Source organism: Corylus avellana, chromosome ca11, assembly GCF_901000735.1.
Source record: "Corylus avellana chromosome ca11, CavTom2PMs-1.0".
In the NCBI taxonomy this organism is placed as follows: domain Eukaryota; kingdom Viridiplantae; phylum Streptophyta; class Magnoliopsida; order Fagales; family Betulaceae; genus Corylus; species Corylus avellana.
This window is the reverse complement of record NC_081551.1, coordinates 2,238,634-2,262,263: the sequence shown is the minus strand read 5'-3', so window position 1 is coordinate 2,262,263 and position 23,630 is coordinate 2,238,634. Positions and strand designations below refer to the sequence as shown.

Here is a 23,630-nt window from a genome sequence, read left to right as displayed (position 1 = left end):
TTTGATTTTAAAAATTACGCTTTTGAAATTGTCACTCTTTAAAATCGTATAAGCGTTTGATAAAACATGTTAAAATCGCATAGGATTTTTTCACGATTTTAAAATTTGCATTTTTAAAATCGCAATTCCAAACAATCTAAAATTACAATTTACTTTAAAAACCCAGAATATTTTTTTAAAAAATTATGTTTGAAAATAAATTCTGATGTGATATAGAGGTAAAAATAATTTTGAATTTTTTTTTTTTTTTTTTTAATCTTAAAAAAAAAAAAAAAAAAAAAAGGAGAACGAAAAAATGTAAATTTCAGTTTAATTTCAAGAAGGATAATATGGTAAATGGACAGGAAGGCGCGTGGTTGTTGTTGCGCGGTTCGATAGGAAATTGTGAACAAATGGCGGAGGTTAAGGCACGTGACGAATGATGTGCAAAGTGGGGTCAGATGACGTGTTTAAGTGGGAACACAAATTTCACGCGTTGGGAAGCGCTTCTTGGGGGAGAGTGGGCGCGTGTGTCACGTGTGTAGCGCGTGCTAAGTGCCCTCTTGTCATCAACAATTAGTCAAATTGCTGTCTCTAGGGCATGAACTTTCTTTACCCCAAATCTAGGGCATGGATTTGATGTTGATTAGAGGGAGAGTGGGTTTAAGCCCCCAAATCACAATCTTTGTTGGAAGATTGCAATCTAGGGCATGGACTTGATGTTGATTAGAGGGAGACTGGTTTTAGCTAATTTTCATCAACAACTTTAATCAATTTTAGTAATTGACGTTATATCTGTTATGTCATGTCACGTGATATGACAGATACTAAATAATTAAATTTTATTATATCTGACGTAATAATATCATGTTAATTGTCAAGGTTGTTTATAAGGGATCGTAGTACTCATAGTATTTTTTAAGATGTATATGATTTTGACTTAAAAAGTGATCTAATATTTTGTTGGTCACAAACATCTTGACGTGATAATAAATTTATTGTGATGATAAAGAGATTATCATTTAGCTAGGTGGCCCGTTTTCCATCTTGTGTTTGGAAGCATTCATAATTGGTCTCCTATTCTCGCTTCCATTTGCATCAAGAATAGGAAAGACCCTCATTTGTAGTCCCTTTCCTCATTTGAATTAAAAAAAAAAAAAAAAAAGATTATCATTTAGATGTTGTGGTATGTTAGGGAAAGTAAAAAAAAAAAACAAAAGAAGGCATGGGCTGGCTAACCAAAAAAGGCCCTGGTCATTCACATTCATTTAACCTAAAGATTCTAACCAAATACTAAAAGCTAAAGAAGGCCTCAACATCATTTGACTCGGTTAATGAAACAGGAAAACCTTATTCACTTTGTTGTTGTGTCGGTGCTCATCAATTTAAGACTGATTCAAGGTTCAATTCGAACTGTTACATCAACAAAATGTGAGATAGTGATAAATTACTCAAATAGTTGATACATTATTTATAGCTTGCAACTAATTCGGAGTAGTTGATGAAGGACATGAAAGCATTAAATGGAGGCAAATTTTCAATGCCTTAGGTTAATCTAATGAAGGTGAAATGGGTTTGACAAATTGTTACCTGCCATTGACAACATCCAATGAAGTCCAAGTAGTTGGAATAAGGTTTTGGTGAACATACAATGGAATGGGTAATATGTCTTTTTCCTTGTTCTCTCCTGGCTTAATTATTTGGTGATCGATTGCTTTATATTGAAAAGGGCAGCATCTCATTATCCTTGGGACCCAAAAAAATCCTGACCTTCATTACCTTTGCACCAACCTTCTTAAAGGATGGAATATTTTAATTTTAATTTTTTTTTAATTTTTTTGTTTTTTTGTTTTTTGGGTTTTACTTCCAGCTTCACCCATAATTTGTAATGGAACTGTTGGAATAATATAAACAGATAAATTTCTTAATGTAAAATACTTTACATTTTTAGAGGGAGTGATAGTTTTTGAATTTGAAGTGTCTTCTCCATGATGATTATGTTTTCACTAACAGGCTAAGATCTACATCTATTAAGTCCACCACACCTAGCTAACTTGTTACATGAAAAACTTCATTTTAAATACATGAGTATAAGAGATATTTCACTTATATTCCGTCTGATTTGACCTCAAACCCTAACGGTATGAGTGACATTGCAAACTTTTTAAAGTCTAATGCACTAAATTGAAAGTTTTTAAAGTTTAAGAAAATGATTGCAAAAGCGTTGAAAGTTCAAAGGGTTAAATAAAGTTTTTTCTTAAAATGTATTGCATTAGCTGCAATTCTTATACTCCAATCCAATTCTTCAAAATTATTTTTTTAAAAAAAAATTCTTCAACATGATTGAAAGCCTTTACATTACAATAAATAGAGAGCATAGTATACCAGAAAAACCAGGCCATCTCTCGTGCATTTCATCTATTGAGTAACTATTGCTCCCCCTTGTTATAGGTTTTAACCCATGCATTCATTCATGGTAGGTGCAAATTCTGAGGCCAAAGAGGCAAAACATATATTTGATCTTTCCCTTTCTTGACAGGGTGAAGACAGCTTTCTGGGCATGGGACAATTTAATGGTGTACCAAATAAAGGACACAACTCAGAAGAATAATATATATTCCCAATTGTAAGGGAGATGTTGTAATGAATTCATGCTACTGCATAATACTCATAGAGCTTTTACCAGGAAAAGGAAAATACTCTTTCTTTCATTCTTGTTTCTTGGTTTATGAAAAAAAGAAATGATTTGTTGGGGTCTTGTTTGAACTAATGGAATTCCTCTAAATTGACTGCTCAAATTGTAGTTAATGGTGAGAGGTTCTAATGAGACACACTTGACTGTGCAAGTGAGATTTACACTTCGACATATCTGAATATTTGTAGAGGATTTTAAAGGATTGCTAAGAGCATGTTTAAGATTGTGTTTAAGAAATATAACTTTTAAGTCAAAAAAACGCTTTTTGGTTGTCAAATATGCGTCTTGGCTATTTTTTGACCCTTAAAAGCGCTTTCAATTTTTTTATTTTTTATTTATTTTACCAAACAGGTACATTTATTTATTTTTGAGTGTTAAATGCATTTTTAAACTTTTCAGACGCACACTAAAACAGACCCTAAGAGCATGTTTGGGATTTTGTTTGAGAAATAGAGCTTTTAAGTAAAAAAAAACGTTTTTTTTTTTTTGCAAAAGCTTTATTTTTAAGCTTTTATCAAAATGCGTTTTGACTATTTTTAAGTTTTTTAGATTATTAAAAGTGCTTTAAATTTTTTTTACCAAACAAATATTTTTTTATTCAAACGAATTTTCTGAGTGTTAAACGTACTGTTAGGCCTCTCAAACACATACTCACACATGCCCTAAATCTCACGTTGCTAATTTTTATGTGAAACTGTAATTTATAAAAAAATTTAAAAAAATTTCAAATTGACTAGTTACTTCCTACCTCGTTGCTCGAGCATCACCTATCCGAACAGGTAATGCCCTCTCTCATTAGCCAAACACAATCCCTTGTTTGAAGCTTTGCAAGTCTTTTACTGCCAACCGAATGCCCCTTAAAAGTTAGATGCCAAAGTGGAGCCTAGTCTCAGACCACAAAAATGGTAGGTAGCCCAAGATTGGAGCACTTTAACCTAGATGGTGACAATAATTACCACTCCTCTGTTACCATTCACCTGCTTTTTTTTTTTTTTTCATCATTTACCTTTTGGCTATCATCTCGATGTGTGTCTAAATCCAGAAAAAAAGAAAAAAGAAAAATGATGAGAGTGATCTCCAACAGGAGAAAACAGTACAAACAATCTTCAGCCATTATTTTGAGAAAATTCCTTGTACCAATATAGCAATTATTTCCACACTTTACATGATACTCAAAGAAATAAATGAAAAATAGATTTTGCCTCAGACTTTTTAACACGGCTTTCTGTTACAAGATTGCCTCGAAAATCACTTTCTTTCCTAGAATTGAGTAGAGAGCGTGTAAGAGTACTTCTAATATGTACTCTGCACAATTTTGAATTTGGTTCACCTCCTATGTTTTTCTTTTTAAAGCGAATAATTTTTGATACGATCGGTAAATTTGACAAAAACTTAACACAAATTAATAGATTATGGTTGAAGAGCCTAATTTGTTTAATTAAATGAGTTGAATTATGATTGATTTATATAGTCTTATACACACATATCTCGACACAACTTAAACCCAACACGCGATATTTAGAGATGGCACTTTCTGATACGACTCAGAAACTTGACATGAATTCAACATAATATTAATAGATTAGAATTGAAAGGTCTAACTCATTTAATTAAATGACTCCGTGAACGGAGCTTTGTTCACTTTATTCCGTCTACTCGACCAACCATTAGTATTCTAATATTACTCTTTATACCCAAGAAAATATGAGCCACTAATTTCAAGAGTTATACAAATTGTCTCATCTAGCAAACTTTTGAAAAATTGCATTACATTGCTGGAGGCAGATAAAGCAAGACCCTTTTCAAAATTGTCTGCCACTGTACTTTCGTTGCACTAGAATTATTTCACTTTACTGTGTAGCATGTGAGCAGCAATAGCAGAATCGAATCTTGAAATTTGCTTTGTTATTTCCTTTTCTTTTCCAAACCTGAAAGCAAGATCGTGCCGCAACTGTATATAGTCATTTGTACATCAATTGATAGACCATATAAGCTGTGGTAATGATCAAGATACACCCAAATACCCTTATACCTAATCTCTATTTGGTACAAAACAACCAGACAACTAAAAAAATTTCATCAACACAAAATTGTAACTGGCTATGTTGTATCAATTGGTTTGGGATTTGGGGTGTGACACCTAAAATCTTCAATGACAGAGGAGCTATGGGGGCAACTTTGTGCAGCATCAGGTCACCATAAACAAAGCATTAAGGGGCTACTAAAATGCTTGGTAGCATCAAATGTAAATGACTTCACTTCATCATATGCAGTTGTCCTTTAATTTCCATCCCAGCTTGATTGATTAAGCAGCAAAGGGCATGCCTTTTCTTTGTCCAGAGGTATCTGGAAATAAAATGATGAACAGTCAAGGATGTTAATAATGTCTTCACCGAAATGACTCGGGGTTTCTCTATGACTTAAACCATCCAGGCAACTCTCATTCTTGTCTTTAAGTAGAAAGCGTGAAGACGTGCCTTCATTTCGAGGTGTTTGAAGAGCATAATTGAAAGGTGAATAATGCTCCCTTGAGGAACCAGTTAATCCAAGTGCAGAGGAAAAGAGGGAACCTTCTATACCAGGACAATGATACGTCTTACTGAAAACCTTGCTCATTATATGATGGAGATTTTGAGGAGCACGGAAGATGCTATTATCTTTGCATTCAGTGTCATTCTTACAATCTTCAGCCAGATTAAGATAGTCCGGTGTAAGCGATAAAGCTAAAGGAAAATGGTTAACATCTGTGTATATATCTTCCTCGTCTCCAATAACATGTCTTCCAAAATCATGATCAGTATAGCTGGCCAACAGCGACTGGGACCGTGGTAATGGAATAACCTTGGGAGAACAGATGGATAGGAAGGATGATTTACTGAACTCATTCTCACCAAACCTATCATTCATTATGTGCTGATGATCATCACCCCATGAACTTGATGAAGGGGAATACACACTCAGCTCTGTATTTTTACAAGTATTAGATAAGTTTCTCTTATCTATACCCTCGTCAAAGTCCCAACCTAGAAGAAGAGCATGTTGCTCTCTTTGAATCGAATATTCATTTGGATCATGTAATTCACCCAGTTCTTTGAGATGATTGCACGCAAAAGATCCGTATCTTTTAGATGGAAAACCATAAGCTGAATCAGTGTCAGCACATAGAAATGGAGTTCTTCCTCCTAATTGATATCCGGGTTCCCTGGTTTCGTACTTGAGATATGCTATGGCATCCCCAATGGGAGAGTAGGAGTTTGAAAGAACTGCCTCCTGTGATCTATTCAACCAACAAGATGAAGGACTATCATCCAAGTGTGAGCCATAGTCAAGCTTCATAGAGTTTCTTGCAGGTATATAGCCTAGTTTTTTAAGCTGAACATCTGACTCCAAAGAAGCAAGGGACTGAGATTTGGTATCAATATCTACCTCCCCTGGCTTTGAATTCTTAAAAGCCTGCCAAATAAATAATTCATTTGGATCATGTACTTCATCCAGTTCTTTGAGATGATTGCATGCAAAAGATCCGTATCTTTTAGATGGAAAACCATAAGCTGAATCACTGTCAGCATATAGAAATGGAGTTCTTCCTCCAAATTGATATCCGGGTTCCCTGATTTCGTACTTGAGATATGCTATGGCATCCCCAACGGGAGAGTAGGAGTTTGAGAGAACTGCCTCCTGTGATCTATTCAACCAACAAGATGAAGGACTATCATCCAAGAGTGAGCCATAGTCAAGCTCCATAGAGTTTCTTGCAGGTATATAGCCTAGTTTTTTAAGCTGAACATCCGACTCCAAAGAAGCAAGGGACTGAGATTTGGTATCAATATCTACCTCCCCTGGCTTTGAATTCTTAAAAGCCTGCCAAATAAATAATTCATTTGGATCATGTACTTCATCCAGTTCTTTGAGATGATTACATGCAAACGATCCATATCTTTTAGATGGAAAGCCATAAGCTGAATCACTGTCAGCACATATAACTGGAGTTCTTCCTCCAAATTCATATCCAGGTTCCCTGATTTCATACTTGAGACATGTTAACACGTCACTAATGGGAGAGTAGGAATTTGAGGGAACCAACTCTTGTGATCTGTTCAGCCAACAAGATGGACCATCATCCAAGTGTGAGCAATAGTCAAGCTCCATAGAGTTTCTTGCAGGTATATGGCCTAGTTTTTTAAGCTGAACATCTGCCTCCAAAGAGGCAAGTGACTGAGATTTGGTATCAATATCTACCTCCCCAGGCTTTGAATTCTTAAAAGCCTGCCAGAGAAATAATTATCAGCTTAATGACGAACAACAACAGAATAAGTCACATCCATATTGATAGCAAAAAGAGCATACACTGTTTTCATTGTCCTCAGGGAACAGGCGGTTGAGAAGCAGAGAAACAAAATCGCACCTGAGAAAATTTCTACAAGTCCATGATATGAGGCTTAAACAACGAAATAACTTATTGATAGTATATGTCTAACCCCTTTGAACAGAGTTCTTCAATATGAGGATACGATGTCTCCACAACCCGTTGGCGTAGTTTCTGTCTCTTTTTAGAAAAGATTTCTCCGTGCATGTGCTGGGCCCCTGAGCATGATGACATAGTTGCAAGCATTTAATAATAAGCAAAGCATTCCTCCAGCATCTACAATTGCCAGATATAAAGTAATAAATGAGTGTTATAATCTTAAGCTAAACAAGCAATAAAGCTCCATGGGATCACCAAGAAGATGGAGAGAAAATAAATTTTGGAATCTTACAACGAAATGCTAAATAACTTGCAAAATTCCATAAGTTATTCCTTTCCCTCCATAAATTTAGCTACCAAACAAAGCACATTAAAAATTATTAAGGTTCCACAAAAACATATACCCCCAGGATTCATGGCATTGCTATATGTCTCAATGTTTTCCCATATGCTGCATATATCCTTTGAGATTGTACTATCTTCCCTTGGAGTTACCTCTAGCAACCAAAAAAGGTCAAAACTGGTTACTTTCAAGTATCATATGAAAGTTCTGGATTCCAATTTCACAGGATATATGCAAACTGAGTAATAAAAATTTCAGTAGTTGTTCTAATTTGGCATAATAATTTACAAAATGAGAATGTTAAAATAGGTATTATGCCAATGTGCAAAGAATCATGATTAAAGGTACAAAAAAGTCACGTAACATAGGTTTATGAAGCAGAACACTGCATTGACAGTCGGATTGAATAAACTGGTGGTTAATATTCTATGTAAGAATGTTGAAGTCTAGTGTTAGAGCACTTAAATCACAATTTGATCTAACCTGAGCCCAACAAATAAGCATACCTAGACAGCTCTCCAAATATGTCCATTGTTTCAACTTGCCTCAAGCAAGTGTCATGGTGCATGTGCAGCAACAGATATGAATCACCAGGAATCAACTACCGACAAACAAGTAGTCAACAATGACGGGGAAACATGCATGAGTTTTTGTGTGCTTTTACTAAAAATGATCCCAGGATAGTATAATCACACTTTTTTTTATTTATTTTTTATTTGATAAGTCAGTGTAGTTATACGTGTATATGATATTTTCGAAGGCATTAGAAACGACCAGGCAGTGCATTGTGGACATCGGATGAGGAGCTACTTCATATGATAATCTACTATAAATTGTTATGATAAAATTAAGAAAAAGTTCTAAGAACTAGATTGCATATTCAAATTAGAAGGAACAAACTCAATTTATTTGCAAGGAACATATATTCCATAGGAGAAATCATTTCTTGTAATGATTGTCGTTCCACATTTTTTATAACTTACCCAAGAAAAAATGGACTAATCAGTGTTAAACTACCACTTATCCTAAAAACTTAAATTAGTAAGAAATGATGAATTTAATCATTTAATTAATATTCTACTAATCCTCACCCATGGGCATAAACTCCCTTTCAATAAGTGAAGCCCAAGATATTAAATATTTAATTGAAATGAGAGGCAAACTGTACTTAGGACCTATGCTAAATGTAAGTTGATAGGAAATTATTAATTATTTAAAAAACAAAATTCAGAAGCATACCATGTAAAAGAAACACACCTGTGTTCTTTGATGCACCGCTAAGAGGTGAGAGGGATGACCTAAAATTAATAGGTGTAATGTTTTGAGTGACCAACGAGGACCTGAAGTCCTTGAAGCTATTTTTTACACTGTTGGTCCTCTCTGCAAAGTATGAAAAAAGCGCCTTATAATCCATCATTACCATTGCATTAATTACAAATTTTATTTTATGTTTTAAATTTTATTTACCTCCAGAACAACCACTAACTTGGAACTTCTTAGATTGGTTATCGTCTCTATGCGAATGAAGCTTGTGGCCTGCGTTTCCCTTTAACTTCTTAAAAAATGCAAACTCTGAAGTTTTGGGGTCATCAGCTGCATGTTAAATTCCAATGGAGTCAATTTTTCTGTCAATTTTCTCAAAACCATTAACAAACAATTCAAAACACAAAACACTTTTTCAAACCATAACTCAAACAAAACACTTTTCAAAACCATTATCGAAAGTAAAAATACAATACAATTACAACAATAGAACTCGAATATATTTAAACTTCGGGCACAAGAAAGAGAATTGCAACTCACATCTTGAAGCCTTCAACATTCTTACAGGACTAACAACACCAGCATCTGTGAGCTGCATTCTTTTCTTGCAGCTAAAATCTACAAAGAACGAAACAATAACGAAGTTTCAAACGAAGGCCTCAATTCACTATAGGTATACGCATATAAATACATGTAATTAATTAATAACGAGAGAGGAACTAAATTTTGAGAAATTAGGGGGAGAAGGAGAACCTTTGGGTCGGCGGGATGTTGGATTGGGGAATCGGGAATCGGAGCTCCTAACTCCATGGAGGTTCCGGAGCGGTGGTAGAGTTCGGATCGGTGATGGATCTTCAGGTGCAGTTTCGGAAATTCGTCGCTTCATGGTTTTTGTGGGCTGTGTGTCAATTTGCTCTGGTTTTGGTGTATCTTGAGGATTGCAGTTGCATGTGGGCGTTGAATGAAGGGGGAAGGAGAAGAGAGGGAGAGGGAACATTTGGGCGCCAAAATGGCACGTGACTGGGAGGGTGTATCAGGCTTTGTGACGTTCGGGGGAATATTTTGGTTTTCTAGTTCTCTTTGGATTTTATTTAGGAAAACAATTTCTTTTAGGGTTAAATACTCTTTTTTTCTCATAGAGTTTTAGGATTTTTTTATTTTTTTTTCCTTTTAGGGTTTCTTTTTTATATAGTTTTCATAAAGTCGAAGATGATATCTCCGTTAAAATTCTGTACAAAATTTAACGGAACGCCACGCCAACACCAATCAGATGTTATCACATGTCATATAATTAATTCTTTCTTTTATTTGTTTTTTTTTTTGGCTATCCACTCTTTCAAAACATTTATTTTTTTTACTCTCTATTTTAATTATTAGTTTTTACCATTCAATTTAAATATTTTTTATTTATTCATTCTTCGCTTCCAATAAAATGAAAGGAAAAAGAATCGATGAGTAAAGAAATTATTTATTTTGTTTGGTTGCGTGTACAATGCTCAAGCAGCTAGCTAGTCATCTTTTTCTTCTTTCTTTTTTGACCAATTTTTGTTACAAGACTAGACAGAATAACCTCTAGCCCAATAAAAATGCTCTAATAAGTCAAGTATAAATCGATTAACCTAACCTTTTGGTTAGGCTCTACTCTAGTGAGCGGATCAGTAAAATGAAAAGGAACAGTTTTATGGTCAATGATTGTCATATTATTTAAAATTTTTAAATACCATAATACATATACATGATTAAATTCATAAAATTTAATCTATAAAATGATTTTTCTTCGTTTCGCTTGAAATTGAAGGGATCTTTATTACGATAAAATCTATTAAAAACACGATATTTCTATCTTAAAATTTACAATTAAGTGTATAATCCTATACATTTATGCTTTTTTTTTTGGACAATACCTGTAGGGCATTTGTGTGTGCACTTACAACATCATTGCATAATCCATTAAAAGATATTGCTATCACTACAGCAAAACATGTGCTCCAACCAAACAACATAATTGCATAGAAAGTTCAGTAAAACATGAAGTTCCTTACCAAAGCACCCTCACTCTCATTACAAAACCTAACTACATTTTGGCATCAACCCACATCAGCATAACACTGTATTCCACAAAAGGATATAGACTACCACCACCTCAAATTCCAGCAGCAGATTGAGGGGGACCTTGAAGGAATCAACAGCATCGGCAAGCTCATCAGATGTTGTTTCAAGTCTTCATAGTGCAGAGATGTCGCTCATTTCACCAGAAACTTGCATATATATAATATCATCTTACCAAAGAGCCTATGAGCAATGAATGAAATAAGAGCAGAGAGGAATACAGAGATTAATTATCATCATCATCATCCCCCACGACAGTATCTTTTCTTTTATGCAAGTCTAGAGTGAAAAAAATCTATAAAGGAAACAAAAGAAAAGAGAAAAATCCAATAGATCAACCCAGCAGAGACCAAGAAGCTCGTCAGTTATATGCCAAATCTATGTGGGATACAGAAATCTACCAAAACTATGATATGCCGATATGATAGAACTTCTATCAACCCAACGATTCTGGTCAATGAAGCACAGATTCTTTCAGTGGATTATAATGAAGACAGGACTGGTAAACTGAAACTAATAATGAAGTAAACAAAAAGATTAATGAAACACAGATTCTTTATAGCCATTCTTGTTTACACATACTGACAGATAGCAAATTGTTAGCTGGGTATGTAAGGGCTAGAAACAACAATCTTCAATAGCTGTAATATTACGCAGATTTATAGTTAATAGCCTGAAATGCATGTAGGTGAAAATGAACCAATTGTATTGGAATTACCTGACATATACAATCATCAAGACTTGAAGTGTTCCATTAGGATCGCTAGCTTACGATCCATTTCTTTTTGTTTTTCCTCCGTTACTCGTAGTCTTTCCTCAATCTTTTGTTGTCTTTCATCTGTTTTTCGTTGTCTTTCCTCCGTTTTTCGCTGTCTTTCCTCTGTTTCGCGGTGTCTTTCCTCAATTTGCTCCAATCGCTGCTCCATTTCTCTCAATTCCTCTTTTATTTGCATCAATTCATGCTGCGACTGATCCCACTTATGCTTGTAGTTGTCAGGATTGTGACTAGACCGAAAAGTGGATGAGGGACGTATGCCAGAGTTCCTCATACCTCTGATATGTCCCATGCCTTTGATATGTCCATGTAAATAATGACAAACCAAGAATAGAATCAACTGCTATGTCTCTTACAAAACTAGAGCAAACAACCTAAAAAAAAAAAGACAGAAAATCTTGCACCATTCTCTACAAATGCTCCAGAAAATGAAACCCATTAACAATTTGAGCTTAGAAATTTGATGCAAGAAAGCCTTCCCCAGTTCTTTGAGCCGCCCCCGGCTCCAACTCTCTTAGCCATGCGAATAAAAATAAAAACTGGAAAAGAAACTAATACCTTCAACCATTATACCACGTAATTGCCATTTTTCACAAAACGCATTCACGAATCCAACATTGCTAATCGCAGCAAAAACAAATTATATCTATAAGTATACACACAAAAGAGAAAGAAATAGAGAACTGACGTGGATTAGGGTTTGCAGAACAAAGTGAGAGATGAAAGGCTTCGACGCTGAACGGCAGAACTCCTCCCCGTCAGTTTTCTCTCCGTTACTGTCACAATCCAAGCCACACACTAAAAGCGTCAACTTTTACCCGAAAAATCCAAAAACAAAAGCAAAATCACAAACTCCGAATTCGAACCGTCAATTTACATCCGAAAATGTTGAAAATAAATAAATAAATAAATATAAATTTACTCACCGATTGGCAGAGGCTTTTTAGGAGAGGAAAGTAGAAAATATTCAAAAAGCAGAGCTTTGCTACGAAGCGCTTCGAAAATAAAACCAGAGATTTGGAGGTCTGAAGGAAGGAGAGGAGACTGGTTGGATGGAAACGAGGGTTACAAGTTACAACTTAGAAGGAAGCTTGAATGAGGGCCACGTGTATTTTGAAAGTGTTTCTCTTTTCTTTTATTAATTTTACTTTAAAAGTCTATTGGGTTATGGAGATTCTGGAACCATTTCGAATTGCCGTGGGTCACGGTTGGTTGGGTTGGGCCATTTACTAAGTTAGTGGGTCAGTTATGGGCTATTAGTTGGGCCACAACATTCTTGGTTACTTGGCAGTTATTTTGGGCCAGTTTTTAGAGTCTATTATATAAGGGTCCGTTGTTAATGAAAAGGGCAAGAAATTAATTGCCTTGTATTCTTCAAGTGTGGAGGATGCGGAGGCTAAAAGTGACAATCCCTCTTCATATGTCGAGTTCATGTCATATTAAGGTATGAGTATAAGATTATATAGGTCAATTTTAATTTGACTTATTGAATTAAACAGGTTCAATCCCTTAACCCTAACCCTATAATTTTGAATTGAGTTCATGTCGGATTTGTGGGTTTTGTAAAAAATTGCTATCTATTATGTTGTGTCGATGCATGGGTATAAGATTATATAGTTCAACTCTAATCTAACCCATTTAATTAAATAAATCAAACTCATCAATCGTAACACTTTAATTTCGTGTCGAGTTAGAGGGTCTTGTCAAAAATTGTCAACCTTAGTGGAGGGTTTGGCCATTTAATGTGTGAAAATTACATTCTCATTCACTAAGTATATATAAACAATATCTAAAGCCATTACAAGTGGTATATGGTAGCCCTTTGTTTCCAAAAGAGAGATTTTTGGTTAAATGAGAGAGGGTTTTGAGAGGAAAATAGCGTGCGGTCAGTTAAAACGCTATTGTTGGCAATTTGGATTTCTAATTGTTAGGGAGATAAACTGTTACAAAGTTTTACCAAGAGTATATTAATATATATATTTAAAAAGCACTATAATCCAAAAATTTAAGCTAATCGGCTTTAGTCTATTTAAGTATATTAATTATTATTATTATTATTATTATTATTATTTTCTCAATATAAAACTCACAACGTTAATAGTTCATAAGTTTTTCTTGCCCAATTTTGACTATACAATATACTTGAGCCTTTATTGGGCTGCCGCACATGCATCATCATTTGTATCTTTGTAAAATTTGAGAATTACATATTTCTCCTCATCCTCATGAATATTGTAATAGCCATGTATGAGGCAGCAAAGCTGGGGCATATGATTCAGTATCATAGGCAATATCTTAGTTTGTCCGGACCCTCTTAAGGCATTTGAGATTCTGATAAAGAAGGTTTGGATGAGAAAACGCACGAGTAAAACAAACAACTAGGATTGGGTCAAAAAAAATCTAGTAAAATGAATAGCAAAATGCAAAATTCGAGAAAAGAAAAGAAAAAACATGACTTGTAATCACATTATCCAAAGAACTGGGATATGGTGCATAGGTGGCAGCACCCTAGTGGAGGAAACGATTTATTCAACTTGCGAAGATCAGATAAATCTCTAGACAACTTAGAAAAAATCCAGATCATTCAAAGCCTCTCAATCTTTGATCTATTTTGTCCCACATCCATTTCAAAGCTTATTGATTTTGGGGAGGGACCGAGAGAGAGAGAGGGAAAAACAGAGAGATCAGAGAGACAGAGAGGCAGAGCATGGCAACCTGCAACATGGCATCGGCTGCTTCTGGGTTTGTGCTAACACCTAATGTTTCAAGCAGCACAAGTTCATCTGCCAGGAGCAACATGGTATGCTTCCCTGTCAAGAACAACAACAGCAGCTACAACAACTCAAGGCTTGTTGTCGTAAGGGCAGCTGAGGAGGGTGCAGCTCCACCAGCCCCCACCGCAGCACCAGCTGCAGGGGAAGCTCCAAAGCCTAAGCCACCACCGATTGGACCCAAGAGAGGCACTAAGGTCAGTAACCCACCTTGTCACTCGTGTCAAGCAAATTGATACCTGAAATTACTGAAGATAAAGGTTCATCATAACATATGCTTATGAACCTATCGGGTTATGGGTATAGTATTATATAGGTTAATTCTACTCCGATTCATGAAATGGGTCTTACCCTTGTCCTTAACTTGCTAATTGTGTGTAGGATTTGTGGGTTGTGTCAAAATTTGCTGACCTTAGTGTCATGTGTTGAGACATGTGATTATATAGGTTAGCTATAGGATCCGACTCATCTAATTAAAGAGCTCTGACCTTAACTTGCTAATTTTGTGTTGGGTTCTGTCGAATTTGCTGGTTGTGTAAAAAATTGCTAGTTTTATATAAAACTGAATGGATTACTGCAAAGTAACAAAAAGCCTAGGGACCATTGGAATGTAATTCTTGTTTGTACCCATTTTCATTGTTGATGAAACTAACAAACTCATAGTCAGAGCAAAGGGTGTTTTATTAGCCTTTCTTTTTCCTGGTATGTGTAAATTTTTTGGAAGAATGTAGGCTGACTTGAGCTTCCTGGCCTCTTATTAGTATGTGGTTTTATCTCATACTAGCAAACAAAGTAAAATGGAGAATGTCAAGCACTTGTAGAATTGGCAATTGTAATGGAGATTGATACCTTGAAAGTCTTCCAGTGACACCATAATATGGCATGTTGAGAGTTATACCACTCAACCCAAAAGTTTAAGCTTATGGATTTGGGTCTCTTGTGACATCTTTCTAATGTGAGCCTCAACTTTTTTTAAACTAACACGTGTGTACTTAACGACTATGATTAATATTTATTCATTTCCACTTCACAAGATTTCAGTTATGTAGTTGGCATTTTTTTAAATTATCTAATCATACCCAATTTCTTTTTAATAAATTACTTTCACTCCTCAGGTTAAGATTCTTAGGAGGGAGTCTTACTGGTACAAAGGCACTGGATCTGTGGTAGCTGTTGACCAGGTCAGTGCTCTATCTTTCTCTTCCATATATTTTTTTTTTGGCAGAATATGATCCTCTATATTTCACATTCTCTCAATTTCAGCCATTTTATATTTAGAATTTAATGTTGTTGTATCTAACAGTATAAATGATGTTACGTGATAGATATGTTGGCACGTCATTTACATTGTTAAATAGAACAACATTGAATCCTGACCATGAAATGAATCCTTGTCCATTTTTGGTTATTGTTTAAGCTTAAGTATTTGATTTTCTGTGTCGAAATCCATTTGACAGGATCCAAAGAGTCGCTACCCAGTGGTGGTTCGGTTCGACAAAGTAAACTATGCAAATGTATCTACAAATAACTATGCATTGGATGAGATTGAAGAAGTTAAATGAGTGATGGTTGTATTGTAAGAGTAATTGTAATTCTTCCACTATTCCACTCTCTAGTGTGTGTCAGGAATGTGTATCATACTCTCTTTGATTTCTTGTCTCTTGCTTATAATGTTATGATCAGATCGATATTGTTCATGACAGACCACATTGGCTGTAATTTGAACCAGTTTTTAAGAAAGGAAGGCCACCATTAATTCTACAATTATAATAACACCACAATCTTTTTTCCATAAGATTTCCTTTGCAAAACAATATGAAAAACGGTTTCTGAGACATTTTTAAACTTTTAAGAGCAGAAAGCAACTTGAATCCTTCTTTTTCATTTTTTTCCATCTTCTTTTTGGACTTGTTCTGTAATGATGGACAACATTTGAAGAACATGGCTGATGAGATTGAACCATTATAAAATCGTCCTGGTAGAGGATTAATGCTAGCACGGTCTCATTGAAGTAGCCCTTCTAGAAACAATCTGAAAAGGTCTAACCTTGTACAACCACAAGATTGCTGGCAAAACCTTGTGAGTTCTGCAGTGCAAGAGCAAGAGTTTTGGCAGAGCACCCAAATGTATATGCAGATGAAATGTAAAATATGGCCGTCGCCTCTTAACCAAGATTGACATCAATCCGTAAACCCAAAGCTACTGCTTGAATGGCAAAAGCATGTCTCAAAAAATTGCAAAAAGATAGTGTACAAGCTACCCATGACTAACAGGATTTTTAGCCTCCAATGTGGCCTGTTGGTTTTGTGTCCAAATGACAAAGCTACAGGTCCAAAGTTCAAGGACAATTGGCATGTGTGTGTGCCTGCTCATGGGTAAGCGCGCTTTTGTGTGAGAGAGAGAGAGAGAGAACAAACACAATTTTCCAACTTGGAGCATTTTCTTAGGATCATTATCATTAATTTGCAGCAACAAATGAATATGAAAGAGTTGCCCATGGCAGCTTTTATGGCAAACACCTATGCAAACCGCAGAATTTATAAATTCAACACATTCACCTCTTAGTGGTTCCCATGGTTCAATTTGTTTCTGAACAGTCATTTTTGGCAGAGAATCATATTCCATAATCACAGAAGTTTCCATAATCATATTTTTCATTGTAGTAGTGAAGTATCTTCCAAACAATTTAAGAAAGGAAACAATTCAACAATTTATAAATGCATGCATCCAGCATGATTTTATAAGAAGCACAAGCATCATTGTACCTTTGCCATTGATGACAATCTCCGCTTGTGCTTCAAAAAAAAAAAATAATAATGAAAGAAAATACAAATGATCTTGCTCCCAAGAAATAATAAACTGGGCTAAATGTTAAAATCATGGATAGAAGACCTATTCTAACAGAATGCTGTTATAGGTAGCAAGTCAAGGAGAGGAGCAAAAAAGAATACAGAATTGACCAATGAATAACCAATAAATGCATCAAGTTCACAAGGAGGCTATCATAACTTTTATCAGAAAGGTGTAAAGTGAGGTATTATAATTCCATCAAGTTGAAGAGAAAGTGACCTTCAAAACACAGGAAACACCCTCTTCAAAGAACTCTTCCATCCATGCCATCCAAAAGACCTGACCATATTCCCTTTACAGGAGGTAATTGCGCAATAAATGCATTCCAAGGGGGGTAACCAACGCCGCTACCACGGACACGCCCATCCATCCGAAGAGATAGATATCTGAAAAAATGTATACGCATAAACAAAATCACTTAATGCAAGCATTCTTATGCTAACTTCCCACATATATATTCAAGAGCATCTATCCATTAAATAATTTTTTTACAGCAGACAGACTCAATAAACTCATTCAAAATTGTCTAGAGATGTATCATGTACAATGATTACCATGATATTTGATTACAGTCTAAAAGAAAGAACAGAAATACAAAAATAAGAAAGGTGGGTTGGGATGGGTTGGAATTTAACATGAAGCGAACTGGAATAAGGCATGCAAATATGCATGTAAAATTCATGAACTTCTTTTGTTCAAGAGTATAATATGTAGAAAACTTACACAGGAGACTCTGAGGGAACATCAGCCAGCGTTTTCTGATCATCTAGCCACCTATTGTTTATAAGAACAATATCATATATGTGAGAGACATCAACAGCCTGAAACGGATTGACACTTATTCAATGGACATTGTCACTTACTTGGACCACTCAGAAACAAAAGCAGGTGACAGCTGCCAGAGTCTCTTCCTTTTGGTTGTAATCTCCTTGTTCTCTTCATTTTCTTCAAACTCAAAATTAGGCAAATTTCCATCTGTAGCGAAGGGTACTACAAGCACTCCTCTCTCCAAAAGGCTTTCAGTGAAAGGTTCACTTAGTCTAAAAGACTCCATAATGTACGATGCAGGGCCAGCACAAATTACAAGACGAGCAAACCCTCTCAAAGAGCTGGCAGGGATAACCTTCTTTTGGTCCACACGGAGCTTAAGATTTGAAAGGCTTTCCTCCCTTGAAAGCCTAGCCAGTTGAGCATTCTTAGCATTGTTCTCCCTAGAATAAAGGAATGCAAAAAGAGAGACTGCTCCAATGTCTATGCCAAGACCTTTCACCATGTCAAGGATTCCAACTGCTTTTGCGGGGTTCGTTAGAGCAGCAATCAATTGTGTGGTTGCTATTAATCCTCCCAGAGTACCACTTGCTATGAAAGCAACATAAAAGAACATCCGAACAGTCCGAAAGGGAGAAAGAACTTCGCTCCGTATTTTGGCTGTAGAACTGACAACAAATAAAATTATGATTACAAGGAATCCTCACATGTAAAACAGAACCTGGTAGTGGTAGGAAAAGCATTGGATAAAAAGAAACCAAGTTAGAGAAGAAATTGAAAATGCAACCAGCCTTATTTTCTAATATATCTTTTTACTTATACTTTAAAATCAGTTCGAAGTGCAAACACAATAAAGTGAATTGCTACTCAATACCCTTTTTTCATTTGCTTTATTTGAGTTTAAATTAAGGAGTGTAGTTTCGGAAACTAATATCTATTTATTCGAAAGACAGTATACTAAATGATGTCTCCAAAGTTGGATTTTTTAAATCGAACCAAGAATATGGGTCAGAGGAATTATAAAGAAGCATGTTGAAGTAAGTGAAATAAATTGGATTTTCTTCTTTCCCTAGTTTTTTTAAGAACTGCAACACTTCAAGTTATCTCATGTCAGTCCTCAGTAATTACCAAAGAGTCTCAGATACCTCATTCAGGCATACAATATAAGCATGTTTATTTCTAAATTTCCTTTCTTATTACTCATCCCTCTCATTATCCTCAAATCAACTATTCCAGATCTTTGGACACTCCTTTGACGTCCTAGAATCACACACTACAAACCATTATCTTTCAAAACCATACAACAGTTTGAAAACTATTCGATGCGTCAATCACAAAATCGCACCAAAAGGATCCATGTTCATGAGATGTCACAAAGCACCTGAATGTGAACCTAATTAATTGGGATTAACACTTAGTTGAGTTGAGTAGAGTTGAGAATCACAAAAAAAAAATCGCCACTTTTCCAATCCAGCTCAATATTTGTTAAAATATTAATTAAATGATTAAATCAATCATTTCCTATCGGTTTGAACTTTTGAGATAATGATAGTTTAACATGGTATTAAGATCAAATGTTTCATCAATTCACTTTGTATTTCAATTAAATATTCAATGTATTGGGCCCCTCACTTACTAAAGATGAGTTTGAACCATACACGAGGAAGAGTGTTAGAATATTAATTAAAAGATTAAATGAATCCATTCCTACCGGCTTTCGGGATAGGTGGTGGTTTAACAATTTTCATAAACAACATCCCCTTCTTGTTGATCAAAATGAGCACTATATTTCTTCGTTGGCTCAATATTGAATATTACTTGGCAAAAAACGAAAATCTCTCTCCCCATTACAGGATAAAAGGTACACTCCCCCCCCCCAAACACCCACAATTCAAATTCAGAAAAAATAGTAATACGAGAGATAGAGAGCACCTGATTTCAGGGGATGGCTTATTAGCAGCGGAGCAGATGATAGTGGAAGAACTTCGCTTCAGGCTGCGTGGACAGCGGCATGCTACTGCGTTGACAACGGAGCAGATGTCAGAAGGGACCAACCCGGTGTTTCTGTGAACAAGAAATTGGCGGCAGAGAAATTTGAAGTTGTTGCTGCAGCTGCTGCCGCCTTTGTGATGAAGAGGTTTCGGCGGTCGGAGAATGTACGGAACTTTTGCCACAGAAGCCATGGCTAAGTGCTAATCACCAGTTGGTGTAGTTTGCCGCTTGTTCAGAGTCTTTTGCCAACTGCTTTTGGATGGATCAGATGGATGACCACAATATTGCCACGTAGACGCTTGACCGTTGCCCCCCATAAGCCCAAGTTACGTTGTCGATTACTTGATTTTTGGGGTGGTGAAACTTTTGGGATGGAAAGCCCCCAAAAAAAGAAAAAAAGAAAAAAAAAATGGTGTAGAAATTCAACAAATTAGAAAAGAATTTCTGAGGATTAATTAGGCGGAGTAATGCAACATGTCTTTCTCGTATCCTTTATAATTTATGTGATTTTTAAAACCACAACTGAATTTATGACTGATCACTATTAGATTTTGATCTAATTGTGATTTTAAAAGTCCCCAAGAGATAGCTCAATCGGCTGGAATTATGCTTAATAAAGCGAAGATCACTAGTTCGAATCCCCCTCTCCCTCTTGTGTGGACATATTAACAAAAAAAAAAAAAAATGATTTTGAAAGCCACATCACTTTTAGAGGGATAAAAAAAAAATTAAAAAAAAAAAAAAAAATCAGTATTATTCCCTAATTATCTTTGGTCAGTGTTTGGCACATTATTATATTAATTAAATAATTTAAATTCATTTTTTTAATTATTGGTGATTCAACATAACATGGTATTAGAGTAGGATGCAGATGTCCTAAGTTCTAATCTTGTCTTTATAATTCATCTTATATTTCAATTAAATATTTCACGTGTTGGAACTTACTTATTAAGAGGGAGTTTGAACCCACATGTGAAGAACAATGTTAAAATATTAATTAAATAATTAAAATCATAATTTCTTACCGGCTTAAGTTTTTGAAATAATTATTAATTCAACACATATATTACATGTCTGCTTAACAAAAAGAATCGCTTTAATACTTTGATTTTGTTTTGTTCCACTTGTAGAGCCTCACCAAATGTGTTTATTAAGACAGTAACTTGTGTTTCTGTAATTTATATAAGAGATTGTTTTCTTCGTTTTACTCATTTTGTTGATTTCCATACTTTATTATAAGTTCATGTCAAACTGACGTGACAATTTATGTAACACTTATCAAGTTTTGTGGCTAACGTGGTAAGTACAACGTCAATTAGTGGTTGACGTAATAAGTGTTACATAAACTGCTGCTACAATTTGTAAGGGCATTGCAATAAAAATTATAATACCCCAAATATTTTCGTTTGTTTTGTTGGTGTACTCTTGGGCATGTATTCTTCTCCTTTTCACACTAGTATTTGTTAAAGATATCCAAAGTCAAACATACCAAAAGACTTCAATAAAATAACTTTTCTCCTTATCCTTTGAAATTCAAAGCTGATGAAGACCAAGAAAACCAAATCATTTGTTCAAGTACTATATGAACTCATTTCCAGGTTAGAAAGAAGATCACATAGCCAACAAGAATGGAAGAAGTGAAGCTCCTGGGAGCCTGGCCTAGCAGTTACTGCTACAGAGTTATATGGGCTCTGAAACTCAAGGGTGTGAAATATGAATATGTAGAGGAGGATCTTTCCGACAAGAGTGATCTTCTTTTGAAGTATAACCCAATTCATAAGAAGATCCCAGTGCTTGTTCATGGTGGAAATCCAATTTCTGAGTCAACTGTTATTCTTGAGTACATTGATGAGGTTTGGCCACATAATCCCTTGCTGCATCATGACCCTTATGAGAAGGCCATGGCAAGATTTTGGACAAAGTTTGAAGAGGAAAAGGTAATACATATTTTAATCTCTATATATGTTTATTTAACTCCATTTAAGAGTATGAAATTCTCAAATTACTAGTGGGGTTTTCTTCCTCTTTATTCCATATTCTTTCATGTCAAAGTTCTCAAGAAATTTTCACATTGAACTGTTTAGGACTTAAAAAACCCAATCAAGTAGTAAACTATGTTTTTCATTTAAAAAAAAAAAAAAAAAAAAAAACATTAGAGGAATTCTAGCAAACTCAAAACTAGAAAACTTGATTAAGGGTTCATTTGGTTTAACGGTTTCAAAAAGTGTGGTTTGAAAAATATCAATTTCAAAGCGCAGTTAATGAAAATTTAATTTTTAAATATACAGTTAAGTGTATTTAAAATTGCTCATTTTAGAAAATGCACCCCTTTATCTGCTACTTGAAAACCATTATTTGTTTTTTAAAAGCATTCTGAAACGAGACACTTTTTGTGATTTTGTTTAAAAACGCACTTCTAATTTACGAAATCGCAGGGTCAAAAGGATTGTAAGAATCTCTAACCTCTTGTTTTTGGCTTCCCTAGAGCCCCATTTTTTTCAGTTTCTTTCATGCTGTGGGAGAAAAGCAAGAGAAGGCAACAAAAGAAGCCAAAGAGCTGCTGAGAATAATAGAAGATGATGGCCTTGGGGGGAAGAAGTTTTTTGGAGGCAATGAGATTGGATTGGCAGACCTTGCCTTTGGCTGGTTATCTGCCTGGCTCGAAGCTATGGAAGAAGCAGTTGGTGTAAAACTGCTGGAAGCTGACAGCTTCCCACGCCTACATGCTTGGAGGAAAAACTTCAGGGAAGTGCCTGTGATCAAAGAGAACCTTCCTGTTGGCAAAGAAATGCTGGAATATTTCAAACGCCTAAGGGAGATGTTTATTGCATCAGCAACCTCATGAATCTTAGCTTTGGAATTTTCCATGCAGGCTTTGTTCTTTATTTCCATTGTTGGGATTTTTTTTGTTTTGTTGTTTTTGGGAACCCCTCGAGGCAAGACCCTTTTAGGATCCATCCATGTCTGGTAAACTCTAGATACACGACCTCGCCCGTAAGAACCATGTATTATGTGAGGTAATTGAGGAGACTCGAATAGTTGGCCTAGTGATATTACACCAGACAAGCGACCATTCAAACTAACCCTTGCGGGCCCATTGGTGGGAATTTGCAATATGATTTCATTATCACTTGTATTCTCATTGAATTAGTCATTTTCACGTTAGTTTATAAACGTAATAGATGTCATGTGGACTACAGCCCGATAAAAACTAAGGCTAACAATTTTCATAAGAAAATGTTTGGAGTATTACAGCTTTTTATTATAAGTTACTTACAAACTCACATGACCGTTTCCATTTTAGTGGTTGACGTGACAAGTGTCATGTTGATTGCCACACAACAGTCCACATTTTAGTGGTTGATGTGGTAAGTATCACGTAAACTATATGTCAGTTTGTAAGAAATTTGTAATAAAAATTATAATACTCCTAATAATGTTAATTATTGGAGGCTGCGATGATAGACTAGTCATAATCAATAAATTAATTTCTTATAAATTTCGTGAGGTACATTAGTTAAGCATAATAGCACCAATACAAGCACATTGATTAAGGCCCTAAAGAATAATTTAATAAGGAATGACAGATTCAATGAAGTTTCCTTTGTCACAACATTTAC

The 23,630-nt window shown here is 35.3% G+C and overlaps 4 protein-coding genes and 1 long non-coding RNA gene across 9 annotated transcripts; 2 read left to right on the top strand and 3 right to left on the bottom strand.

The window, feature by feature from the left end:
- Positions 1 to 4,562: 4,562 nt before the first annotated feature.
- LOC132164922 (uncharacterized) lies at positions 4,563 to 9,859 on the bottom strand. Of its 2 annotated transcripts, XM_059575441.1 has the most exons (8): positions 9,499 to 9,859; positions 9,286 to 9,363; positions 8,950 to 9,075; positions 8,740 to 8,862; positions 7,544 to 7,636; positions 7,153 to 7,258; positions 7,022 to 7,079; positions 4,563 to 6,940 (listed from the first exon to the last, which is right to left on the bottom strand). In XM_059575441.1, exons 1-8 carry the CDS (start codon positions 9,740 to 9,742, stop codon positions 4,955 to 4,957), a joined length of 2,814 nt encoding a protein of 937 aa, XP_059431424.1. In that variant the 5' UTR covers positions 9,743 to 9,859; the 3' UTR covers positions 4,563 to 4,954. The 2 variants fall into 2 exon arrangements, with proteins under 2 accessions (XP_059431424.1, XP_059431425.1); XM_059575442.1 differs by lacking the exon at positions 7,544 to 7,636.
- Positions 9,860 to 10,732: 873 nt separating this feature from the next.
- LOC132165964 (uncharacterized) lies at positions 10,733 to 12,725 on the bottom strand. 2 transcript variants are annotated; one of them, XR_009438531.1, is made up of 4 exons: positions 12,556 to 12,725; positions 12,318 to 12,405; positions 11,573 to 11,923; positions 10,733 to 11,037 (listed from the first exon to the last, which is right to left on the bottom strand). It is a non-coding gene; the product is annotated as an uncharacterized LOC132165964 (long non-coding RNA). The 2 variants fall into 2 exon arrangements; XR_009438530.1 differs by having other exon boundaries at positions 10,733 to 11,923.
- Positions 12,726 to 14,248: 1,523 nt separating this feature from the next.
- LOC132166086 (photosystem I reaction center subunit IV A, chloroplastic-like) lies at positions 14,249 to 16,102 on the top strand. Its single transcript, XM_059576841.1, has 3 exons — positions 14,249 to 14,597; positions 15,516 to 15,581; positions 15,858 to 16,102. The coding sequence occupies exons 1-3, from the start codon at positions 14,337 to 14,339 to the stop codon at positions 15,960 to 15,962; spliced, it is 432 nt and encodes a 143-aa protein (XP_059432824.1). The 5' UTR covers positions 14,249 to 14,336; the 3' UTR covers positions 15,963 to 16,102.
- Positions 16,103 to 16,189: 87 nt separating this feature from the next.
- On the bottom strand, positions 16,190 to 20,270 carry LOC132166084 (protein LOW PSII ACCUMULATION 1, chloroplastic). 3 transcript variants are annotated; one of them, XM_059576840.1, is made up of 5 exons: positions 19,951 to 20,270; positions 18,114 to 18,686; positions 17,974 to 18,024; positions 17,470 to 17,636; positions 16,190 to 16,486 (listed from the first exon to the last, which is right to left on the bottom strand). In XM_059576840.1, the coding sequence occupies exons 1-4, from the start codon at positions 20,199 to 20,201 to the stop codon at positions 17,495 to 17,497; spliced, it is 1,017 nt and encodes a 338-aa protein (XP_059432823.1). In that variant the 5' UTR covers positions 20,202 to 20,270; the 3' UTR covers positions 16,190 to 16,486; positions 17,470 to 17,494. The 3 variants fall into 3 exon arrangements, with proteins under 3 accessions (XP_059432823.1, XP_059432822.1, XP_059432821.1); XM_059576839.1 differs by lacking the exon at positions 16,190 to 16,486 and adding an exon at positions 16,564 to 16,602; XM_059576838.1 differs by lacking the exon at positions 16,190 to 16,486 and having other exon boundaries at positions 17,137 to 17,636.
- A 1,355-nt stretch (positions 20,271 to 21,625) lies between these two features.
- LOC132166450 (probable glutathione S-transferase) lies at positions 21,626 to 23,204 on the top strand. The gene is made up of 2 exons (XM_059577266.1): positions 21,626 to 21,947; positions 22,496 to 23,204. The coding sequence occupies exons 1-2, from the start codon at positions 21,639 to 21,641 to the stop codon at positions 22,853 to 22,855; spliced, it is 669 nt and encodes a 222-aa protein (XP_059433249.1). The 5' UTR covers positions 21,626 to 21,638; the 3' UTR covers positions 22,856 to 23,204.
- Positions 23,205 to 23,630: the final 426 nt, after the last annotated feature.